The 19,484-nt window shown below is 53.3% G+C and overlaps 7 protein-coding genes across 7 annotated transcripts; 4 read left to right on the top strand and 3 right to left on the bottom strand.

Annotated features, from left to right (window-relative positions):
• Positions 1 to 610: 610 nt before the first annotated feature.
• KD926_009360 (putative transcription initiation factor TFIID subunit 13) lies at positions 611 to 1,611 on the top strand (the record flags this gene model as incomplete). The annotated part of the gene is made up of 2 exons (XM_053101990.1): positions 611 to 1,052; positions 1,160 to 1,611. 2 exons carry the CDS (start codon positions 611 to 613, stop codon positions 1,609 to 1,611), a joined length of 894 nt encoding a protein of 297 aa, XP_052954467.1.
• A 912-nt stretch (positions 1,612 to 2,523) lies between these two features.
• On the bottom strand, positions 2,524 to 3,699 carry KD926_009361 (eukaryotic translation initiation factor 3 subunit F; the record flags this gene model as incomplete). Its single annotated transcript, XM_053101991.1, has 3 exons — positions 2,524 to 2,743; positions 2,808 to 3,520; positions 3,595 to 3,699. The coding sequence occupies 3 exons, from the start codon at positions 3,697 to 3,699 to the stop codon at positions 2,524 to 2,526; spliced, it is 1,038 nt and encodes a 345-aa protein (XP_052954468.1).
• A 349-nt stretch (positions 3,700 to 4,048) lies between these two features.
• On the top strand, positions 4,049 to 6,481 carry KD926_009362 (UTP25 family protein; the record flags this gene model as incomplete). Its single annotated transcript, XM_053101992.1, has 5 exons — positions 4,049 to 4,170; positions 4,233 to 4,612; positions 4,668 to 4,864; positions 4,926 to 5,503; positions 5,563 to 6,481. The coding sequence occupies 5 exons, from the start codon at positions 4,049 to 4,051 to the stop codon at positions 6,479 to 6,481; spliced, it is 2,196 nt and encodes a 731-aa protein (XP_052954469.1).
• A 601-nt stretch (positions 6,482 to 7,082) lies between these two features.
• KD926_009363 (DMT family transporter) lies at positions 7,083 to 8,613 on the top strand (the record flags this gene model as incomplete). Its single annotated transcript, XM_053101993.1, has 2 exons — positions 7,083 to 7,424; positions 7,513 to 8,613. The coding sequence occupies 2 exons, from the start codon at positions 7,083 to 7,085 to the stop codon at positions 8,611 to 8,613; spliced, it is 1,443 nt and encodes a 480-aa protein (XP_052954470.1).
• An 825-nt stretch (positions 8,614 to 9,438) lies between these two features.
• On the top strand, positions 9,439 to 10,584 carry KD926_009364 (uncharacterized protein; the record flags this gene model as incomplete). The annotated part of the gene is made up of 1 exon (XM_053101994.1): positions 9,439 to 10,584. The coding sequence occupies one exon, from the start codon at positions 9,439 to 9,441 to the stop codon at positions 10,582 to 10,584; it is 1,146 nt and encodes a 381-aa protein (XP_052954471.1).
• Positions 10,585 to 11,638: 1,054 nt separating this feature from the next.
• KD926_009365 (choline-phosphate cytidylyltransferase) lies at positions 11,639 to 13,255 on the bottom strand (the record flags this gene model as incomplete). Its single annotated transcript, XM_053101995.1, has 4 exons — positions 11,639 to 11,782; positions 11,851 to 12,259; positions 12,316 to 12,666; positions 12,750 to 13,255. The coding sequence occupies 4 exons, from the start codon at positions 13,253 to 13,255 to the stop codon at positions 11,639 to 11,641; spliced, it is 1,410 nt and encodes a 469-aa protein (XP_052954472.1).
• A 1,693-nt stretch (positions 13,256 to 14,948) lies between these two features.
• Positions 14,949 to 16,972, bottom strand: KD926_009366 (PP2C family serine/threonine-protein phosphatase; the record flags this gene model as incomplete). Its single annotated transcript, XM_053101996.1, has 7 exons — positions 14,949 to 15,307; positions 15,383 to 15,625; positions 15,692 to 15,898; positions 15,960 to 16,044; positions 16,123 to 16,196; positions 16,253 to 16,571; positions 16,937 to 16,972. The coding sequence occupies 7 exons, from the start codon at positions 16,970 to 16,972 to the stop codon at positions 14,949 to 14,951; spliced, it is 1,323 nt and encodes a 440-aa protein (XP_052954473.1).
• Between the last annotated feature and the right edge of the window lie 2,512 nt (positions 16,973 to 19,484).

The following is a 19,484-nucleotide window of genomic DNA, read 5'->3' on the forward strand; positions in this document are numbered from 1 at the left end:
CAACAAACATTCTCATTAGATAAAGGCTCTCTAAGACGTGGACAAGGTCGTTTGCAAGGAATCCCTCCGTCCTACTTACAGCCATCAAGACGCAGCAGATGCTGACGTATGGACTCAACCTTTCCCCGATTCGAGCGCATTTCCAGAATATCCCGAAGAAGCTGCAATCGGATTAGCTCCACGACCCGCTGTATACACATGTGAGTTGAACTGTTCAACGTACCCATGACGGTTGCGATCCATGAACCCTGGCAGCATGGCGTGGACATAGGTGCTCGTGCAAATGATGAGCAGGATCACTAGGAGGAGGGACTGGAAATTGAAAAGAGCTGACTAGATATCCCACAGGCTGTCAGTCACATAATTCTTCTCTACTCTCAAGAAATTTCGCATCTGGCCATCTACAGGCAGCTTCGAGAAGCTTGATCCTATCAGACGGTAAGGCGCATTTTCCCACTTACCATTGCGTTTGCTGTGTCTCAGACCCAGAGAGGGAAGGGGAGGCAGAGAGAGATAAAACCTGAACCTGCTCACTGATATCTCACAGATTCTGAGGATTTTCCACCAGGCTAATGCTTCCGCCAGTCTTTCAGGAAGGTGAGCATGCAAAATGAATGACGTGCAACGAAAGGAACTAAACATCGGCCAGCTGGACCGGAAACGCCCTACTATTCTGCCGGAATTCATGGCGTCTCACCGCCTCCGCACCGCGGTGAACCGGATGGCCTTGCCGCCTCGCCTGCCCAGTTCAGGACATGTTTCGGTTCAACTCGCCCCTCCGTGGCCTTTTAATGCTCAGGATACTGCTCTAATCTGTGCTGGCTATCACCCTGCTTATACCCCTGAGCAAACGCCGCTGCCCGAAGCCAACAACCGCGGCCTCGACACTGCAGAGTCCTCGGCCCAGGAAGATTCCCAGAACACGAAGAACAACAGCAAGAACAAGAACGACAAGAAGAGTCATAAGAAGAAGGAAGGGAATCCCACCAAGATGGCTGAGCCCAGAGCTCGCGCGGCCCGGCATAAGGGGCAGATGAACTTTTCATCGGAACGTGAGTACCTATCAACTTTATCTAACCCGTCTTTCTCTCCCTCGGCCACCCACCCACCGAAAAAAAAAAAGAAGGATAGAATGGAAATGCTCATGATCAATTTACAGTCCGTCTACTCCTACTCGCCTACGGAGACCCCAGTCCCCATCCATCCTTTCCCTCGGAACCTCTTCCCGAAACAGTTCGCGTCCTCGATGAGATCGTAACCGACTTCATCCTCGAAATGTGCCACGGCGCAGCGCAGTACGCGAGCTACTCGCGTCGACAGAAAATCAAGGTTGACGACTTCCGATTTGCGCTGCGTCGCGACCCGAACAAGCTGGGTCGTGTGCAGGAGCTGCTGCGCATGGAGCGCGAGCTGAAGGAGGCGCGTAAGGCGTTCGATCAGAATGATGACCAGGTCGGGAACCTCAAGGATGCGGGTAAGAAGGGTCTGGAGGAGTTGGGAGAGGGTGCGGATGGGAAGAAGAGTAAGGGGAAAGGGAAAAGAGGCGCCAGACGGGACTCTGATGCTACGGAGGATACGGCGCCGCCGAAGAAGAGAAAGGTTGCTGGCTGAAGGAGGTGTGGTCTCCTTTGGTCGCTGTCTCGTCAGTGCTTCGTTCATTGTATTTTACTTGCGTTTCTTTTGTACAAGCAGGCGTTTCTGGGGGACTGGGCTTGAGGGACTTTTTTACACATGGAAATACCACTATCTGCATGGCGGGCGTTAGGAGCATGATCTGGTGGATCCGCAGTCGAAATACTTCGATCAAGAAATTGAAACAGAGGGCTGAGTCCTCGAAGAATAGGGTCGAACCGAAGAGCAAAAGATATCTAGCACATAAATATGTCCATTCATCATGATTGATATTCCGCTGCCGGAAATGCGACGTCGTAATCATCTCGAATCTACACCACATCAAAGACCAGAAGAGCTCAGTAGGATCCTCCCTCCAAAATTAAAAGAACCAAGGGTCCCAGACCCGCATCACCTTTTCTCGGTTCATGGCCTATTCCCATCCCGTCCCGTCCCATCTCTCTCCTTTTAGGAGTATTCCACGGTCACTCCAAACTCTGAATACAAGCCGGATAGATTGACTTGACTCCCATACGCCGTGATCTTTCTTTTTGATTTTGGAGTCCCGGTCCCGTGTCTTTTATAAGGACGATGCTCCTGCTGCTGTCCTACTCCTCCGACGACCAAAGATAGAGAACAAACCGGAGGGGAAGAAATGGGAGCAAAAAGTGACAGGATGCTTTTGGTATTCCACAATAAAAGAGACAATAAACCCCTGAGTAAAGAAATAGGACCCTAGGTACGTATCAAAGGACAAGGAGACAGAGCGAGGAAAGGCATCGAAAATATGGATAGCGAAATTGAAGAAAGCAAGAAAAATCGTTGGGTCGGAGAAAAGGGTGGTGCAGTAAACAAGAGAGAGAATGAAAAAACCAAGTAAATCTGAATTATTATTCATTTCTTTTTTCATTCTTAAGCGCGTGCCTCTTCGCCGCTGCGCTCTTGGTTCCGCTGTTGACCTCCACGACCTCCTCTGCCGCCCCGTTGACCGCGCTGCTGACCACCCTCGGCGGGTCCGGACTCTCCACCCAGAGTGAGCTGGGCGGTTGCTAGCCGGTTGGACAGCTCCATCTGTGTACGGATGGTGTTGGCCAGGTAGGACACAACCAGGACGTCCTGGATGTGGTTGTTGCTAGAGATTCGATGTCAGTAAAGTCCATGGTAGTCACGATATAGGAGAGATCAGGAAAACATACAAGTCACGCTCGACATCCGCAGCATCGACCTTGGGAGCCAAGGCAAGGGTGTTCAACAGGAACTGACCCAGGGCAGTGGAGGCGGGAGCCTCCTCGTCGATGACCGACTCGACGTAGCGGGAGACGCGGTCAATCATGCCCAGAACCTCCTCAATGGCGCGCTCCAGAGCCTCGATGTCGGTGAAGAGGTTGGTGGCACGCTCCTCGGCGTCGCGGGCAGCCGAGACGGCCTCCAGACCACTCTTCTCGGTCTCGCCGTAGCGGATCTCGTAGGGGACGGGAATGAAGGCGGCGCTGTCGGCAGCGCGCTCGGCGGTGACACCAACGGGGGCGGAGATGTAGGCCCGGGTCTCGATATCCTTGCCGGGCTCGGTCGACACGGTCAGGTGGACGGCGGGGTGAGGCCATGTGCCGTCACCCTGGCCGCTGTAGAAGTTCTGGATCAAGGCAGAGAAGGTGTTCAACTCGGACGAAGTGGCGTACCAACCGACCAGGACTTCCTTGGGGTTGGCCTTGAGATGCAACGCCAGCATCTGCTTCTGGTATTCCATGTCGACCTCCACCTGATCCGTCGTCTCGGTGTGACCGACAGCGAAGGTGCTGCGGATTTCAACCTCTGATCCATCCTCTGAACGGGTTCCTAGCAGGGTTCCGATAACACGCTCCTGATCGGCATTGCGACGAAGAGAGTGATCCAGGATCGAGAAGAGCGCCTGAGCATGTACGGTCAGCCACGGAGTTCCTTTCTTTTTTTTCCCTATACCTCTATACTCTTTCGCAAACATACCTGAGGTTGAATGTTCACGCCTAGAGGGGCGGTCGTCGGTGCAGACCCCACTGCCACGGGGCCCAAAGGACGAGCCAGATGAACGAAAGAATCGGATTCAGCCATTATGAGGAGGGTGGGAGGTGGAGGTAAAAAAAGGTGCAGGTGTCGGGGGGAGAGGAATGGAGGGACAGGGCAAACTCTCTCGTCAGAGCGGGTTCACTTGGCGTGGTGGAGAGAGACTGCTGGACAATTAATCGATCTGCTTCCAAATTTTCCCGTCACTCGTTCCGGGCGACTTCTTTGGCGGGCGCTTCGTTCCTTCTGTGTGCGAATTTCGCGCTAAGATAAGATAAGCCGCCCAGCCGCCCAGAGAGAAAAAAATAGTGAGAATTACTCTGTACACCACCACACCTGAGCCCTCCCTCCCTTCGTCTCTTGCCTTGATTTCGATTTTCTCTCGTTCATCCTCTCAATGCCTCCTCCCCGGAATCGTGCCCCCAGAGGCCGTGGAGGCCGTGGAGGTCGTGGAAGGCGCGGCGGTGGCTTTGCGAATCGACGAAGTGACTTTACAAAATCCCGAGTGGAAGAGGTCGAGTGAGCTACTCTCTATCTTATTGATCTTGTTCCCTTTCAATTCCATTAACTTTCACCCTCAGCTCCGACGAATCCTCTTCCGGGGACGAAGGCCCCAGCACCGAACAGTTTGAGGACGACATCGATCATCAAGGACCCGTCGACGAGACATCCTCGGACAGCGAAGAAGAGGAACAGCCAACGGGACGCCCCTACAACGAATTGCTGCAACTACTGAATCCCGGCTCGGAGAACAAGGGTCCCGCTCGGAAGAAGAGAAAAGTTGAGCATAAGGGCCGGGAGCCAGAGCGCGATGCGGTTGCGACTACGAACGAGGAAGAAAACGACGAGTCACCGGCCGACGACGACCTGGAGCAGCCAGAACCCGAGGAGGATGACGAGGAGGAAGAGAACGGGGACGAAATGGACGTTGACGGACAGGCAGGCAGTGATGATGAAGATGGTACCCACTTTCTTGATCTGCGACGATGCTTCGGTATATACTAACTTTCTCTCAGACAGCGATCCCTTCGACTCGCATTTCTCAACTCCAAAGGAAGATGAATTGTCTAAGAAGATTCAGGCTGCGAGAGCGAAGCAGTGGCGATCTACCAAAAAGGAACTTCCAGAAGGATTGAAACTCATGCATTCGGTGCCGGATCTTGGTACTGATGTTTCTATGCTTCCTCCCATGAAGAACATTACAAACGTGAAGGTAAGCTGCGGCGGTGGCTCTACTATGCACGGAGAAACAGCTGACACTGGCGGTAAAACAGCTGAAGAAGAAGCTCAGCGAGCCTGCGACGGAGCACATCCGGGAAATCAGCGGGCATGCTCAGCACCTCGCTCCCTACATTTTCGATTATCAGGATGTCCTATACGGCGCCCGAACCGCCTCCAATTCCGCGGCGATGCAAGATCTGCTCGCAGTCCATGCCACCAACCATGTGTTGAAGACGCGCGATCGCGTGCTCAAGAACAACGCTCGCGTGGCTAAGGAACAGGACACCGATCTAGACCTCCGAGACCAAGGCTTCACCCGACCTAAGGTGCTCTACCTGCTGCCCACAAAGCAGGCCTGCGTCCGGGTAGTAGACGCGATCACCCGCATCTACCAGCCGGAGCAGCAGGAAAACAAGAAGCGATTCGTCGACACCTTCTCGGGGACCGACGATGAGAGCTGGGAAAACAAGCCGGAGGATTTCCGGGAGCTCTTTGGCGGCAACGACGACGATATGTTCCGTCTAGGTCTCAAGTTCACCCGCAAGACCGTCAAGTTCTTTGCGCAGTTCTATGCGTCCGATATGATCCTCGCCAGTCCTCTGGGTCTGCGGACCATCATGGACCAAGCCGAGTATGTGTGTTCTTTCCCTAAATCGTTGGCTTCTATACTAATTAGACCTTCTCCCACAGCGCCAAGAAACGGGATCACGATTTCCTGTCATCCATCGAGGTGGTGATCGTTGACCACACCGACGCCCTTCTGATGCAGAACTGGGACCATGTCGACTACATCCTGAAACATCTGAACCTGCAGCCCAAGGAGGCCCACGGGTGCGACTTCAGCCGCGTGCGGACGTGGTACCTGGACAATAACGCCCGCTACCTGCGGCAGGTGATCATGCTAGCCTCCTTCGTGACGCCGGAGATCAACTCGGTCTTCTCGTCACACATGCACAACGTGGGCGGCAAGCTCAAGGCGACACCCGTGTACGCGGGCGCGATCTCGGAGGTGCCGCTGCCCGTGTCGGTCAAGCAGACCTTCTCGCGGGTCGACAGCCTCTCGCCGGCCAAGGACCCCGACGCGCGGTTCAAGCACTTCACGACGACGGTGCTGTCGACGCTGGTGCGCAACATCACCTCGAGCCGCGGCAAGAACGGCGGCGGCACGCTGATCTTCATCCCGTCGTACCTAGACTTCGTGCGCGTGCGCAACCACTTTGCCACCTCGAATCAGACCAGCAACCTCTCGTTCGGCGCCATCTCCGAGTACGCGGACATGAGCGACGTGATGCGCGCCCGCACCCACTTCATGAACGGCCGACACTCGGTGCTTTTGTACACGGAGCGCTTCCACCACTTCCGCCGGTACCAGATCCGCGGCGTCAAGCGCGTGATCATGTACGGCCTGCCGGAGAACCCGGTCTTCTACGGCGAGATGATCGCCCAGCTCGGCTTGGATCCGACTGACGTGGTCGAGGCCGCGTCCGAGGGGGGCGTGCGGGCCTTGTTCTCCAAGTGGGACGCGCTGAAGCTGGAGCGCATCGTGGGCACCAAACGAATGGGCAACATGATGCGCGAGAAAGGCGGCGATACATTTACCTTTGTATGATCGGAAGATCGCAGGGAACGGAGCAGTGTATATAGTATAGAAAGATCGCAACGAGGGGTGTATTGTATGTAATGATATAAAGTCTGACGTCTCATAGCTAAAATATTTCGAGTAGTGTATTAGAAATAACATAATCAAACACATAAAGTACTAACTAACTACAATCCAAGCAAAAGAACCTCCCTCCGGATGATCCCCCGAAGCAGGCAGCGCCACAAGCGCAAGGAAATTCCCAGCTGAGATACTTGCTTATTTCGCCTCAGTCACACATCATCCATGGAACGGAATCAAAGAACAGGTAAACAGAAAAAGCAAAGCAAAGACCAAAAAAAGGGACAAAAAAAGGGACAAAAAAAGTTCAGCTGACCGCCAGAACGAGGGTCGCTTGATGAGGATTAGTCATGGCGCTTGCGGTCGATCGATCGGATAAAAATCCTGCTGAGGTATTTAGTATTGTGATTTATTGAGTTTGGAGGCGGTCTTTCTTGTTCCTGGGATCTCCTTTCAAGAGAGAACGGTGGCGAGTATATAAAGAAGAATATAAGGGGGAAAAAGGGACGACCGAGAGATTCTACGATCTACCCTACAGATATAAATCACCATGTCAACTTCGCCCTCCGATCCCGGCCGGGTTTCTCATCCCACGGCGCATGCAGAGTCCTCGTCGTCTCGACTGTCGTTCAAATGGATGGGATTCAGTCGACGGTCTAATCTGCCCGACGTGAATGAAGCTGATGTGCGTCAGCCTCTGCTGGGGTCGCAGCCACCGCCATCCTCATCGTCCTGGTGGGAGGACACGCGAGAATCGGCTGGCGAGGTGTGGGCGCAGGGCAAAGGCATGATTCTCGTGATGATGTCGCAGTTCTTCGGCTCGTCGATGAATACGATGACCAAATTGCTGGAGAACCAGGGTCGCAATGGCGAAGGATTGAGTCCGTTTCAGGTACGTTGGCTTTCTGAAGGTGATCGACATAGGTCACCTCTACGATCCCTGTCGACCGGTAGGGCTAGAATGTTGACCACTGCGACAGATTCTCTTCGCACGCATGTCCATCACCGTGCTGGCCAGTTACCTCTACATGTGGTATGCCAAGGTGCCGCATCCCTTCGGCACCCGATCCGAATTGGGCTTGTTGCTACTGCGCGCCGCCGGGGGCTTCTGGGGCGTCTACGGGCTCTACTACTCGGTACAGTACCTGCCGCTCTCCGAGGCTACCGTTCTGACCTTCCTGGCGCCCATCCTGAGCTGCTACGCCTGCTCGCTGTACATGCCGAACGAAACGTTCACGCGCAAGCAGCAATTGGCGGCGCTGGTGTCGCTGGTCGGCGTCGTCCTGATCGCGCGGCCCTTCTCGCACGCCACCTCGGACCGGGACTCGGTCGACAAGATGCATCGGTCCCTGGCGATCGCGATGGCGCTGGTGGGCGTGCTGGGCGCCTCGTGTGCCTACTCGGCCATCCGCATGATCGGCCAGCGCTGCCATCCGCTGGTGTCGGTCACGTACTTCTCGACCTTCACGACCGTGGTGTCGTTCTTAGCCATGCTGGTAATTCCCTCGGTGCCGCTGGAGTTGCCGGGCACCGTGACGGAATGGACCTTGCTGGCGGGACTGGGCGTCTGCGGATTTCTCCTGCAGTTCCTGCTCACGGCCGGGCTGTCGTACGTGCCGCCGGCACCGCGACGGTCGACGACGAAAGGAAATCGCCGTGCTACTACTAGTCAGTACGGCAGCAACGATGATGACGGGGATGAGAATGATACGGATGAGTCGCGTAAGCCGTCATCGTCCGGGTCGCGCGCCACCTCGATGCTCTACACGCAGATGCTCTTTGCGTTGTTTTATGATGGCGTGGTCTGGAATAATACGCTGTCGGCCGTGAGCTGGCTGGGATCGGGATTGATCCTGACCAGTGCCATTTATGTGGCCATGGCGCGGGAGACCCGGTCCGACGGAGGTGCAGCAGCGGTGGCGTCCAAAGAGACGGACGAGCCGAACGAGGGGCGCTCAGATACAGTAAACGACGATCTCGAGCGACGTCATGGGGAAACCTGGAGGAATGCGGGGGAGCAGCGATGCATGAGGAAGGGGGGATGGGGGAGACAGAATGAAGTAGGCGGCCGGACGATCTGAAGGGAATTGGTATTTTCGGGTAACTAGAGGAAAAGCATGTAATCAAAAAAGCGATGCATGCATGCACCGGCGCCAAGTTCCAACACTGGGATCAAACCAGAGCTGCAGCGCTCAGGCCAGGAAGTGAGGCTGTCGGACTAAGACCTAGGAGGATTGTGCTCCGGATGGCATCATGGCTTGCAGGACGGAAAGGCATATTAATTGCCTAGTCCCTTCTAAGGGGGAAGAGGGATTGATTGTTAGACGAGGTCTGTTTAGGACGATAGGTATGGTGGGTCAAGGCTGAGATATAGACAACCTGTGTAGAGAGAGTCGCAAGATAAAGAGAGAGAGAAGGACGACGGGGAATGAATCATGAATCATGAATCATGACGAAGAACGAGGACCGACACCTGATAATTCAGGCAGTTTGTCCAACCTGACCGAGTCCCAAAGCGGCAGAATGACATCATAGGGTTGCACCGGCCGCCGACTTGGTCCGAGCAGCACCAATCAGAGCGGCGGACAGACCCGACTTTGACCGGAGGAGGGGGGGAAGGGGCGGCCAATGAAGGGGAAGGCGGTGGAGCTTCCCCGGACGACAGTGGCCCTTCCGCTCAGCCAGTGGCGGCCCTCAATTGCTCTTCTGTACAAGACACAGTCACAGTAGGGAGTATATATTCATATCCTCGCCTCGGTTTCCGGCTTCGTCTGTCTCCATTCCTTTCGTCGGTTCGGTTCCTGGTCTCCGTTCCCCTGGACCCCGTCCATCTCTTTTCATATATCCTGTATACTCTACACTATAAACTCTATATACAATTCTATACATATATATACACACACACAATGCGTCACTTCGATGCATGGATCCTGCGAGATCCGTACTCCATCAATCACTACTACCCCACCGGGCGTCGATGGCAAGAAGCTGTTCGTGACCTGATTCAAGAACGCAAGATCTGCGATCCCTCCGTGGACCTTCCGCTCCGGGCCTCCCACCCGGTCGATCCTTATGTTCGTCCCATGGCCGACCAGGTGGACTGCGACCTGCTGCACAAACTGCCCACCGAGATCCGCCTGATGATCTATGGATACGTCTTCGGCGATGAGGCCGTGCATCTGGTGCAGGTCAAGGATAAGATCCGCCACGTCCGCTGCCGCCAGCCCGTCTCGTCCATCGACAAGAATCGCCGCTGCTGTCCCGCCACCCAGGCCCGCTGGCGACTCGTCGCCGACGGCGCCAACCCTGGCATCGGACCCGGGACCAAATCTGACAGCATGCTGTACCCGCACACGCATCCGGACCTGACGCGCTCCCTGAGCAACTCGTCGCTGACCCTGCTGCGCACCTGCCGCGCCATCTACGCCGAGGCCGCCCAGATCCTGTACGCCAACGTGACCTTCGATGTCGACGACCTGAACACCTTCGTAGCCTTCTCCGCCGGCATAGCCCCCGACAGCCTGCGCGCCATCCGCCGCCTGACCGTCCAGTGGTCGCCCGTGTGGCAGCCCATGGCCGGCCACGAGCAGAAGACCTCCATATTCGCGCACACCCACAACGACCGCCTTTGGTCCCTGTTCTGGTCGCGCGTGGCCGCCCTTCGGGGCCTGGAGGAGCTGCATCTGAGCTTGGACCTGGGTCGCTTCAGCGGGAACCCCGTCGGCGGTCTCGTCGCCGGCAAGCAGCGCCTGCGGCTAGCCATTGACGAGCATTGGGTGGCGCCTTTGTTCTGCGTGCGCGGGCTGCGGTCGTTCGAGCTGGGCATCACTGCGCGCTGTGACGCCTACGCCAAACGGGTCCTGGAAGGCAATCTGGTGCGCGATGCCGGGACTCTCCGTGATAATCTGCGGTCTATCCTCTGCTCGTCTGCGGGGACGATCCCGTTCATCCGGGACGTGCAGTTGCAATTGAAGCGGCCGTGTGGGATGGAGGAAACGAACAGCGTTGCCGGGTCGAGAATGCGCCCTCGTCTGGCGATCACGGCGGCCTGACTTCCCTCTTCCTCTCTTCCTCTCTTTCTCTCTTCCTCTCTTTCTCTCTTCCTCTCCTTCCTAGACTCTTCTCCCTCTCCCCTCAAGCTGTGTCGCTGGTCGTGGCTGACAGCCTGACCTCCGTCCGAACTTCCCATCCAAAAGTGAAATTTTGCATCATAGAGATACCCCATTTGAATTGTGTGTTTGTCTTCGTCCTTTTTGTTCTCTCTCTCTGCTTTGTCAATCCCAAACTGATGTCTTGGTTGACCTGTGCACCTGAAACAGCGCAAGATCCTTCCTTGCTGGTTATATTAGATGTGCGAGATTAGAGTAGATGGCAATTGCATTTGATCGGATTCATCCGATCGGTTCCAAACTATTCAGTTCAAGAGATAAAAACAGAAGTGAGAGAGAAAAAAAAAGAACGCCCGACTCGAATCCTTCGTGCCGTCTCCCTACCATCTATCCAAGCAGTCTATTAGAGAGTAAATAACAACCGTTTCCAATCTTTGTATTTGTCCAATTTCCATGTCGTGCTCGTCCTTTCCGCTCCCTCGCCAATCCAATCGATGAGAAGGAGCCCTGCAAGTTAATATACAGGGCAATGCGATTGGGAACCAAAAGAAGGTAGTACATCGACAATCAAAAACTGAAGAGAGACAACAGGCAAATAAATAAACAAAAATAAAGGAGAATGAGAAAAGCCCCAAAAATCAGATACATGCACGTCTTTCCCAGTTATTCAAACAATCGCAAAGTCCACAATGATTATGTTGAGAAGATTCAATAGTAATACCAATCAGAAGAGAAAAAGAAATAGATGTCATCGGGAGGGGAAAGGCATGTCACAAAATCAACATTGTCGTCTCATATCAATCCATCAGAAATCGCATACGTTGGAGCTGATTTTCTTTCTGCCTTTTAGCTTACATCGAGCCAATCGGTCCAGAAGGGACATGGATCGTTGTGACCCAGCCTCCTAGAGGCAAAAATATGAAACAAATCCGATAGATCAATCAGAAGACTGAAAAAAAATAAAAAAAAAAATAAAAATACGGAGCTCCGCATTGTCTTACGCGGAATGAACCCCGGCATGGGCTGGGGTTTCGGCCGTACTGCTGACATGGCCATTGCTCCGTTCTTGTTCAGAGTCATGTTCCTCCTCGCTAGTTGGAGAATGAGCTCGGCTCTCCACAAGAGATCGACGGCTGCGCATCTATACCACCGTTAGTGTCCTGCTTTGACGCAGAGGTTCGAGAAGATCGAGCGAGAGATGAGACTTACCCATGCTCTTACACCACCGATCAGCCCCAAACTGTAACCGGTCGCAAAGTCCTCGTTCCGTCCATTTCCCACGGGGCTGTCCGGACGGCCCAAAGTCTCCACCCTCGACAGATGGGACTTGGCCCCCGTGGTCGGACTGACCAGACCTGAACGAGTGTTGCTAAGATCAACACTGTTCCGGGCGCTCGGGGCCGGGCTGCCGGGTCGACTGTTCTGCCAGAGCTGCCGCAATTCGCGGCCCAATTCTTGGCCGGTGGTCGACCAGTTCGTGCGGATGTTATCCCGGATCTCAGTCACATGGCGCTTGATTTCCAGTTCGTTCTTCTTGAGCCACGAGACGTTCAGCTCCTGTCGGGAGGCACCGCGTTTGAATTGACGGGAAATGTATTGGTCGTAGTCGCGGACGATCCTGGAATCGATTAGTTTCCGGTTCTTTTGCGGGACAAAATTGAATCTTGAACCAACCGTGTGATAATGCCCGTGGTGCTGACGCCTTCGGTACGTTGAGTGACCAAAAACTTTCCTTGAGCCTTTATCGGAGCATAGATGTCGTCGCCCTCCGCGGCACCATAGGGGAGGTCGTCGTGCGCAACGTAATCGATCTGGTGTTGGTCGATAAATTCTGGCGTCACAATCCAAGGACAATTAGGAATCACTTCGTCCACCCATTTGCAGTGGCGTATAGTTTCCGCTCGCTCCGCGCCACTCAACACCGTGAGACCCTTCCGCAGATGAGTCTCTTCATCTCCCGTAACGCCGACCATCAGATGCACATCGCCGAAAGCCTTCTTGGCCTGCTCGAGCTGACGCATGTGACTAAACGAACATCAAGTTGCGTTAGCATGGACGCGAATTGGGAAGGTAATATCGACAGAAAAAAAAAAAGGCATGAAACCTACCCCATGTGGAACAAATCAAAAACACCATCGGCATACACCCGAACCGGGCGTCCCGTGGGCGGCGGGTTCGTTGAGTAACCCACAGGGTCCTGCAAGCCGGCCTTCTCAGGCGGTTCCAGGTCCTGCCGGGTCTGTACATGTAACCCGGGTCGGCCCTTACTCTGGTTCTCGATATCACTGCTGGCGACCGTGGTTTCGGAGGGCTCGCCGGGATCCTCTTTGCTGATTCCCGACGGCTCCTCTGCCGTCGGTCCATTGATCGAACCGTCGTCGATCGAGCTCTTCCGGGCCCGTTTGGAAGGCGGGACGCTCGTCGCGGACGTTACGTTGAGAGGAGCATGCTGCTTGTGTTTGATGGATGAGGGAGTTGCGGGGGCGGTCGACTCGTCGCCCTCTTCTCCGGATGCATCGCGCGACGAAGGCTGCAAAAGATCGGCGGGACTGGGCTTGGTGGCATGTTGGGAGGCACTGCGCTTGCGTTTGCCTGCAGAGGATGGAGACGACATGGTGGCTGACCGAGGGAGCACAGCTCGACTTCTATCGGTGATCAATTAAGAGAGAGGGAGTGGAGAGGGAATGATAAAGATGGAGGAATTGATATTAAGATGGGGGGAGAGACGCGTTGATAAAAAAAAAGAAAGAAAAAAAGTTGAAGAAGCGACCGGGTTAGGGGGGAAGGAGGAGGACGAGAGACTGCGAGCGCGAGCGGGAGGGAACCGGTCGAACAGTTGCAATAGGACAAAACACGGGACGACGCTCGCGGGTTTTCTCCAGGTCTAAGGTTGGAAAGGGACCAGAGATGGAGAGAGAGGACACGAAAAGCGAAAAGAAGGCGGAGCTTCCGGTAAAGCGACTAGGGAAGGAATAGTACTCCGTAGAAAAAAAAAAGGAGAGGTAAAAAAAGAAAAATAAAAAATGGTTAAGAATGATTCCTGAGGCCGAGAAACATGGCGTATGGGAAAGTCATAAAACCCGCGGCGGTGGGCCAATATTACAGGTACCTCTGAGGTACCTCTGAAGTCCCTCCGCCGCGGACTCCGGGTGGACGATACCTGCTGGGTACGGTACAGTTACCCACTCTTGGTTATTCCCCAAGTCCCTGAAACTTACTCGATGCGGTCAAGCGTTCCCCAACGGGCCTTGACTTGGCGGTGATTCTTACTTCTTACTTCCAGGTTCCAACTTCCTTACTCCGTACGCTGCTAACTGGCTCTTCGGCCGGCACAATTCCTGCATGAGCCCATTGTCTATCTCCGTTACGCAATGGATGAGAATGAAGACACAGAAATAAAGCAAAGAAACATGAGCAACTTGAAGCTCGCTTGCATCCGCCACAATTCCAGAAACTCCACGGCTCGGCATTCGCTTCAACGTAACGTAACGCCTTGCCTGCCTAGGGGAACACGATGCTGCATGTCATGGTCTGATTTCCGCGTCCGCCGTCATGTGTGCAATTATAGGTAGTCTCGTCGCCCTTTCTCCTTTACTACTCCTCCCCAGTCGTTGTTTTACTACATTGCCCGCCTAAGCAAAGCGTCGTCTCCTCTGGTGAGTCGTCTCGTTCGTGATCATCATGCCATACCCGTAGGTGAAAAGCTGCAGCTTTCGGGAGAAGGAAGAGACGGAATCAAGAAACAGAGGGAGAAAAAGGGCAGCAAAAGTAGAAGGAGGATCATAAGAAGATATCAAAGTTCATCAATAGCGGTCGGCTTTGGCGGTATCTTGCGGGAAGGCATGAAACAAGACGTACTCTCGTGAGATCTGCCGCTCGCGGCTTCGAGATAAAAGAAAACAGAGGGGGAAAAGAAGAAATAAACATGGCCCCTTCCTTGTCCCTTCCAAGGCGAAGGCTGTTCCACCGTCAACCCATCAAGGTAGACATTGAACAAATGATCACTTGGCCAGCCGAGCCTGATTGCCCGCTGTTTGGCTCCGCCCCATTCACTGCCACAAGAAGTCGATCACAGAAGGAAACAAAAGAAGGATAGGAAAGAAAAAGAAAAGAAAAAGCGTGTTTAAAAAGAAAAGGAGGAGTGGGTGAAAAGTAGGACACAGTAACACGGCGCTTCCGAGACATGGGGAAGAGAAGGGGGATGGGGGGGAAGGTAAGGTAGATCGCAAAGGCGGAATCAGTCATGAAATCACAAGAATCGTTTTCAAAAGCCAAAAAATCACAGACATGATAAGACCCCATCATAACTACGAACTCGTAGATTGTTCCGTGGTTCCAGAGTTGTTCTTCGTGGCGGTCGAGGGGGACTCGGAGGACTCGGAGGACTTGGAGCCGTCGGATTTGGTCTGGGGTCCCGGGGTTCCTTCGCGCTCATTCCGGACCGAGTCGGGCGATTCGTGTTGAGCCTGACGGGGCAAATCGCGGTCTTCCTCGGTCTGGTCAAAGAGTTCCTCATCATTCTGTTCAGGGATTAATTCGGTGCCGTCTCCCAAAAGTATTATGCGACCAGAACGCACGCTAAAGCCACGGGCACGATCATTATCCATCTCATAGTCATCCGGGTTCTCTTCAAATTGGTTACGGATACCAGGGCCGCGGAATTCAGCTGCGTCCCCATTCAGTCAGTAGGGGTTCGAGGCCGTAGATTCCTCAAGAGACTTGCCGTATTCGGGAGGAGCACAAGGGCCGTCACCGTTGGCTACCCGTTCAGCGATCTGATTGTACCACTCTTCCTTGGTTCGACCGTTCAGAAGCCCCACGATGGTCATGGTCATGTTGTCGCAGCCGACTCCACCAGTTTCGCTGTTCGAGGCGAGGCAGTTGTCCATCATGTTCTCACAGATTCGGTAGAGGTCTTGCTTAGCAGCGATACCGCGGCGAACAAACTCGACCACAGACTGAGAAGTCTGGCAATCCCAGATACCTAATGGAGAGGACGAAATGGTTAGCGGACACGGAAGTCAATGCGATCGTGGGAAAGTTGGCGTACCATCACAAGCGATGACAAGGAATTCGTCGTCGTCACTCAGTTCGTGGACCGTCACATCGGGATACGCGGTCACGATCTGCTGCTCGGGCGACAACTCGGCGCTCTTCTTGAATTCGAAATCTCCAATGGCTCGCGACAAGGCTAGATTGCCGTTCACACGGCCGAAGTCGACAAAACCGCCCGCAGCACTGATACGAGCTTTCTCGCCTGGTGATCATGCCGTCAGTATGACTGCTCCGGGATTGAGGACAAAGCCGGATCAACTAACCTTCATTTTGCGGCTTGTGGTCGAACGAGAGGGGCTTCGCACGGCCCTTAACACCCAGGACCGAGCGTGAATCACCAGCGTTGGCCTAAAAAAGAACCCGGTTAGGTACGGACCATACTGAAGACGGCTTGCTCGGATTAGTCAAGCAGAGGTAAAGACATACGACCCAGATTTTGTGCTTTGAGATTACACTGACGGCGGCGGTACAGCCGGAAACTTCTTCCTCATATTTCGGGTCTGGTCGAGTCAGTGCGAAAGAACGGAAACGAGGATGCGACGTCGTCCACACGAACCTTCCAAGATGGCCCGATCGGTCGCCAGGAAACCGTCCTTCAAGGCCTGTTCAATGTCGCCCTCGGCGAACGAGTCCTGTTTCGCGACTATCTTGTGCAAATTCTCCCCGGCAAACAGAGCCACTTTATCGCCACCATGCCCGTCATATACACCAAAGAAAGCGAGACGTTTATCGGGTGCGGAGGGGGTATCTTTAGGAGTCGTAAATTTCGCATACAGATCTAGGACAGCAGCGTGGGCATCTTCCATGCTGATCCGCCAGCCTTGCATGGCGGAGACGCCGTACACACAGCACTCATCTTCACCCTCGGAAGAGACCTAGACGGTTGGCAGCGAGTTAGCGACCGTGCGGACCCCGAAGATGACTGGTCATCCGTCGTGGGAGCGGGTGCGGGAAATTTTCTTCCACTCGTGGAGGACCCCGCAGGCGAGGATCACCACGGTGTGGCGCCGCCCAATACCGAGGAGAGGGGGAGGGAGATAACGTGGTCCAGAAGGATCTAGACACGGAGAGATAACACAATGAGGGAGAATAGGTAGTGAATAACTCGAGGGAAGACTAGGCGCGGAGGAGCATGGCAGGCGAGTTCTGCGGTCTGGGCAGGGAAGGGGTGGAATTGCGTAAGGACAGTGTGGGGAGGGAGTTCAATCAACTCTCAAGAACTCGGTATTTTTTCACTCACCTTATCAACGACTGGCTCTGACAAAGTCTGACCCATGATTGCGACTAAGCAGAAGAGAACAGTATGGGTGGGAGGGAGAAGGGAGGGGAGGGGAGGGAAAGACTTTCAGGCCAGGGAATCACACACAAAGAGGGAACAAGCAAGGAATCTAAAGAGGAGAGAGGAGGGAGGAATAAGAGTGGTTCTGAGGGGGGGAGGGGGGAAAGAGAGGGAAAGGGAGACGGAGCGAGGAGAGAAGGTGACGGGCGGCAGAATCCCCGGGCGGCGTACGGGGGCAAAGGTTTTCCTCCGTGCTTGAAAGCAGCCGCAGGCATACACCGGGACATCTGTACACTGTACAGTACAATACTATACTACCTACCTTAACCTACTATAGGTAGGTATGTACATATCTAGGTAGGACTAGGTAATCATTCAAGAGGGTGATGGATTATCCATTGCCATCTCTGCGTCACATTTACACACTCATCTTCACAACTAAAACCCAAGTGGGGAAACCCAAATCCTGGAAGCTGGGAAAATTACCGAATACCTTCTTTCCGTGTTCGTGCTCCAGGTAACTATCAGTATCTACTCCGTACAAAATCAGTTAGGCGCCAACCGAATGATCACCAGAAAATCCCGGCATGTCACGGGCCTAAAAAAAAAAAAAAAAAAAAAAAAAAAAAAGACGATCTCGCCATTGTTGGCCTTAAAAATCTGTCTGTCGCGTGTCCACCACTACCTCGGTGTAGTTACCTGTACTCCTTCCTTACTTATCGGATGACTTCCAAACCATGCCATTTTCCTCTTTACTATTCGTCAAACTCGACAAATTCGGGAAATAAACTTGTCCATGGTCTGACGTGCCCTCGCGTTATCGGAAGCCTGCATTTACTTATTGCTTAGATCGTATGTACTGTACTTTATGTAACTATATTACTTACATACTGTGTCTTACCGAGTACCTAATAGAGGTGTTATTACTGTACCTATGGAGGTACTGTAATAGCCGTAAGGTACGTACCTTGCTCACCGGTCGGGTGCCCCGTCCTTGCTTCGGCAGGTCTCCAGCTCCAAAGCAAGGCCCCCAAGTGTCACGAATCCTCAACACAAACCAACCTGTTTTCCCTGGATCAATATAATCTTGTTCTTTACGCCTCCTCTCCTGCCAGTCACTTTCTCCCCGGCTCCACGAAGACATCTCATTGATGTGACTAGCGGGGTTCTTAATAGTCATGGCTTTGGTGTGATGGAATATCTCGACCCTAACGAGGTCAGGAACGGGGTATCGCATGTGCTAATTGCCGAACCAAACTCTATGGAAGGGGTATCAGTAGTTCTACGGACTAGAATCGGTGTTCCAAAGCCTATCATTTTCGTCTTCCCCGGCTGCCATTCAACGACTATATAGGCTGGTCAAGCGCATGCACGCCGGACGGGACTTGCTTCCTATGCAAGGGCCCAGGGCCGTAATTGGTTCAAAATGCATGAACTCCATGTACATACCTGTCCCTATCGCAAATTTCAGATACACACCGAAGTTTCTTCCATTCGTGACTGCATGTGGGTGGGCTTGACCCTAGGCCTTACCATGGCGTAGTCTTTGATTGGACATGCTTTATTTGATTTTGACATAGGGTCCCATTCCGACTTATCTCCAATACTTCGGTCCAGGTACATTCACGGTTTTACCAACCTGTATGAAGAGCTTAGAGATGTTTTATGCATGATGATGCGGAATCCTTCAGGATAGTACCGCATACAGCATGGCAAAGCCGCTTGCTGATCAACTGACATTCAGATCGGTCTTTCTTGGGTACATTGAAATTGAACCACAGGAAGTTAATAAATGTCAAGAGGACGACATAAAGGAAAGATGTTTTGGACTTAGTGTCCAAACTGCCGGACTCCCAGTGTGACTGGAAGGTCTTAAGGATTCCTCTTGCAAATGGATTACGTAGGAGCTTCATCTTAATGACATTCATGAATACCTACATTAGCGGTGTGTTATGTCAACCGCTAGCCTTGACAAGGGTTGTGCACACTGATTTCGTGCTCATGTACTACAGGACCTGGAGGTAAGAGAGGGCACATGCCCCGCACTTGGTACCCATCTTAAAGTGGTATGAGGGCCTTCGGCAACCCGGCATATAGGCTGTACTATTGCTAGTAACAATAGAATACGTGTAGGCCCTATTGACTTGTAATATTAACTAATGCAAACTGTATAGACTGATGCAAAACAAATACATCGACCACAAATGGAGCATAGTTTTGGTCTGGATTAGTCTGTTCTAATTGAAAAGATGTAAGCGAATCCTCGAGCTAATACTTCCCAATGTCGGATGTATTGGCGACGTTGGGTCTCGATAAAGGCCGCTAGCAATGCATAGTGCGGCACCAATGCTTCAAAGTCCGCTCAAGGCTGATGTTAACATAAAGCTGCAAATGGGTGGGCCTAGGTTGGGTTCTCTTTCGCTTCTCTTGCTTTGAGTCTCCCTTGGAAAGCAGTGCTCTGGGACATCAGCGCCACCCCATCTCGCATAACATAAGGTTATGCTATTGA

This window comes from Aspergillus affinis (genome assembly GCF_023601865.1).
Source record: "Aspergillus affinis strain CMG 70 chromosome Unknown NODE_67_length_188854_cov_85_389176, whole genome shotgun sequence".
Taxonomy (NCBI): domain Eukaryota; kingdom Fungi; phylum Ascomycota; class Eurotiomycetes; order Eurotiales; family Aspergillaceae; genus Aspergillus; species Aspergillus affinis.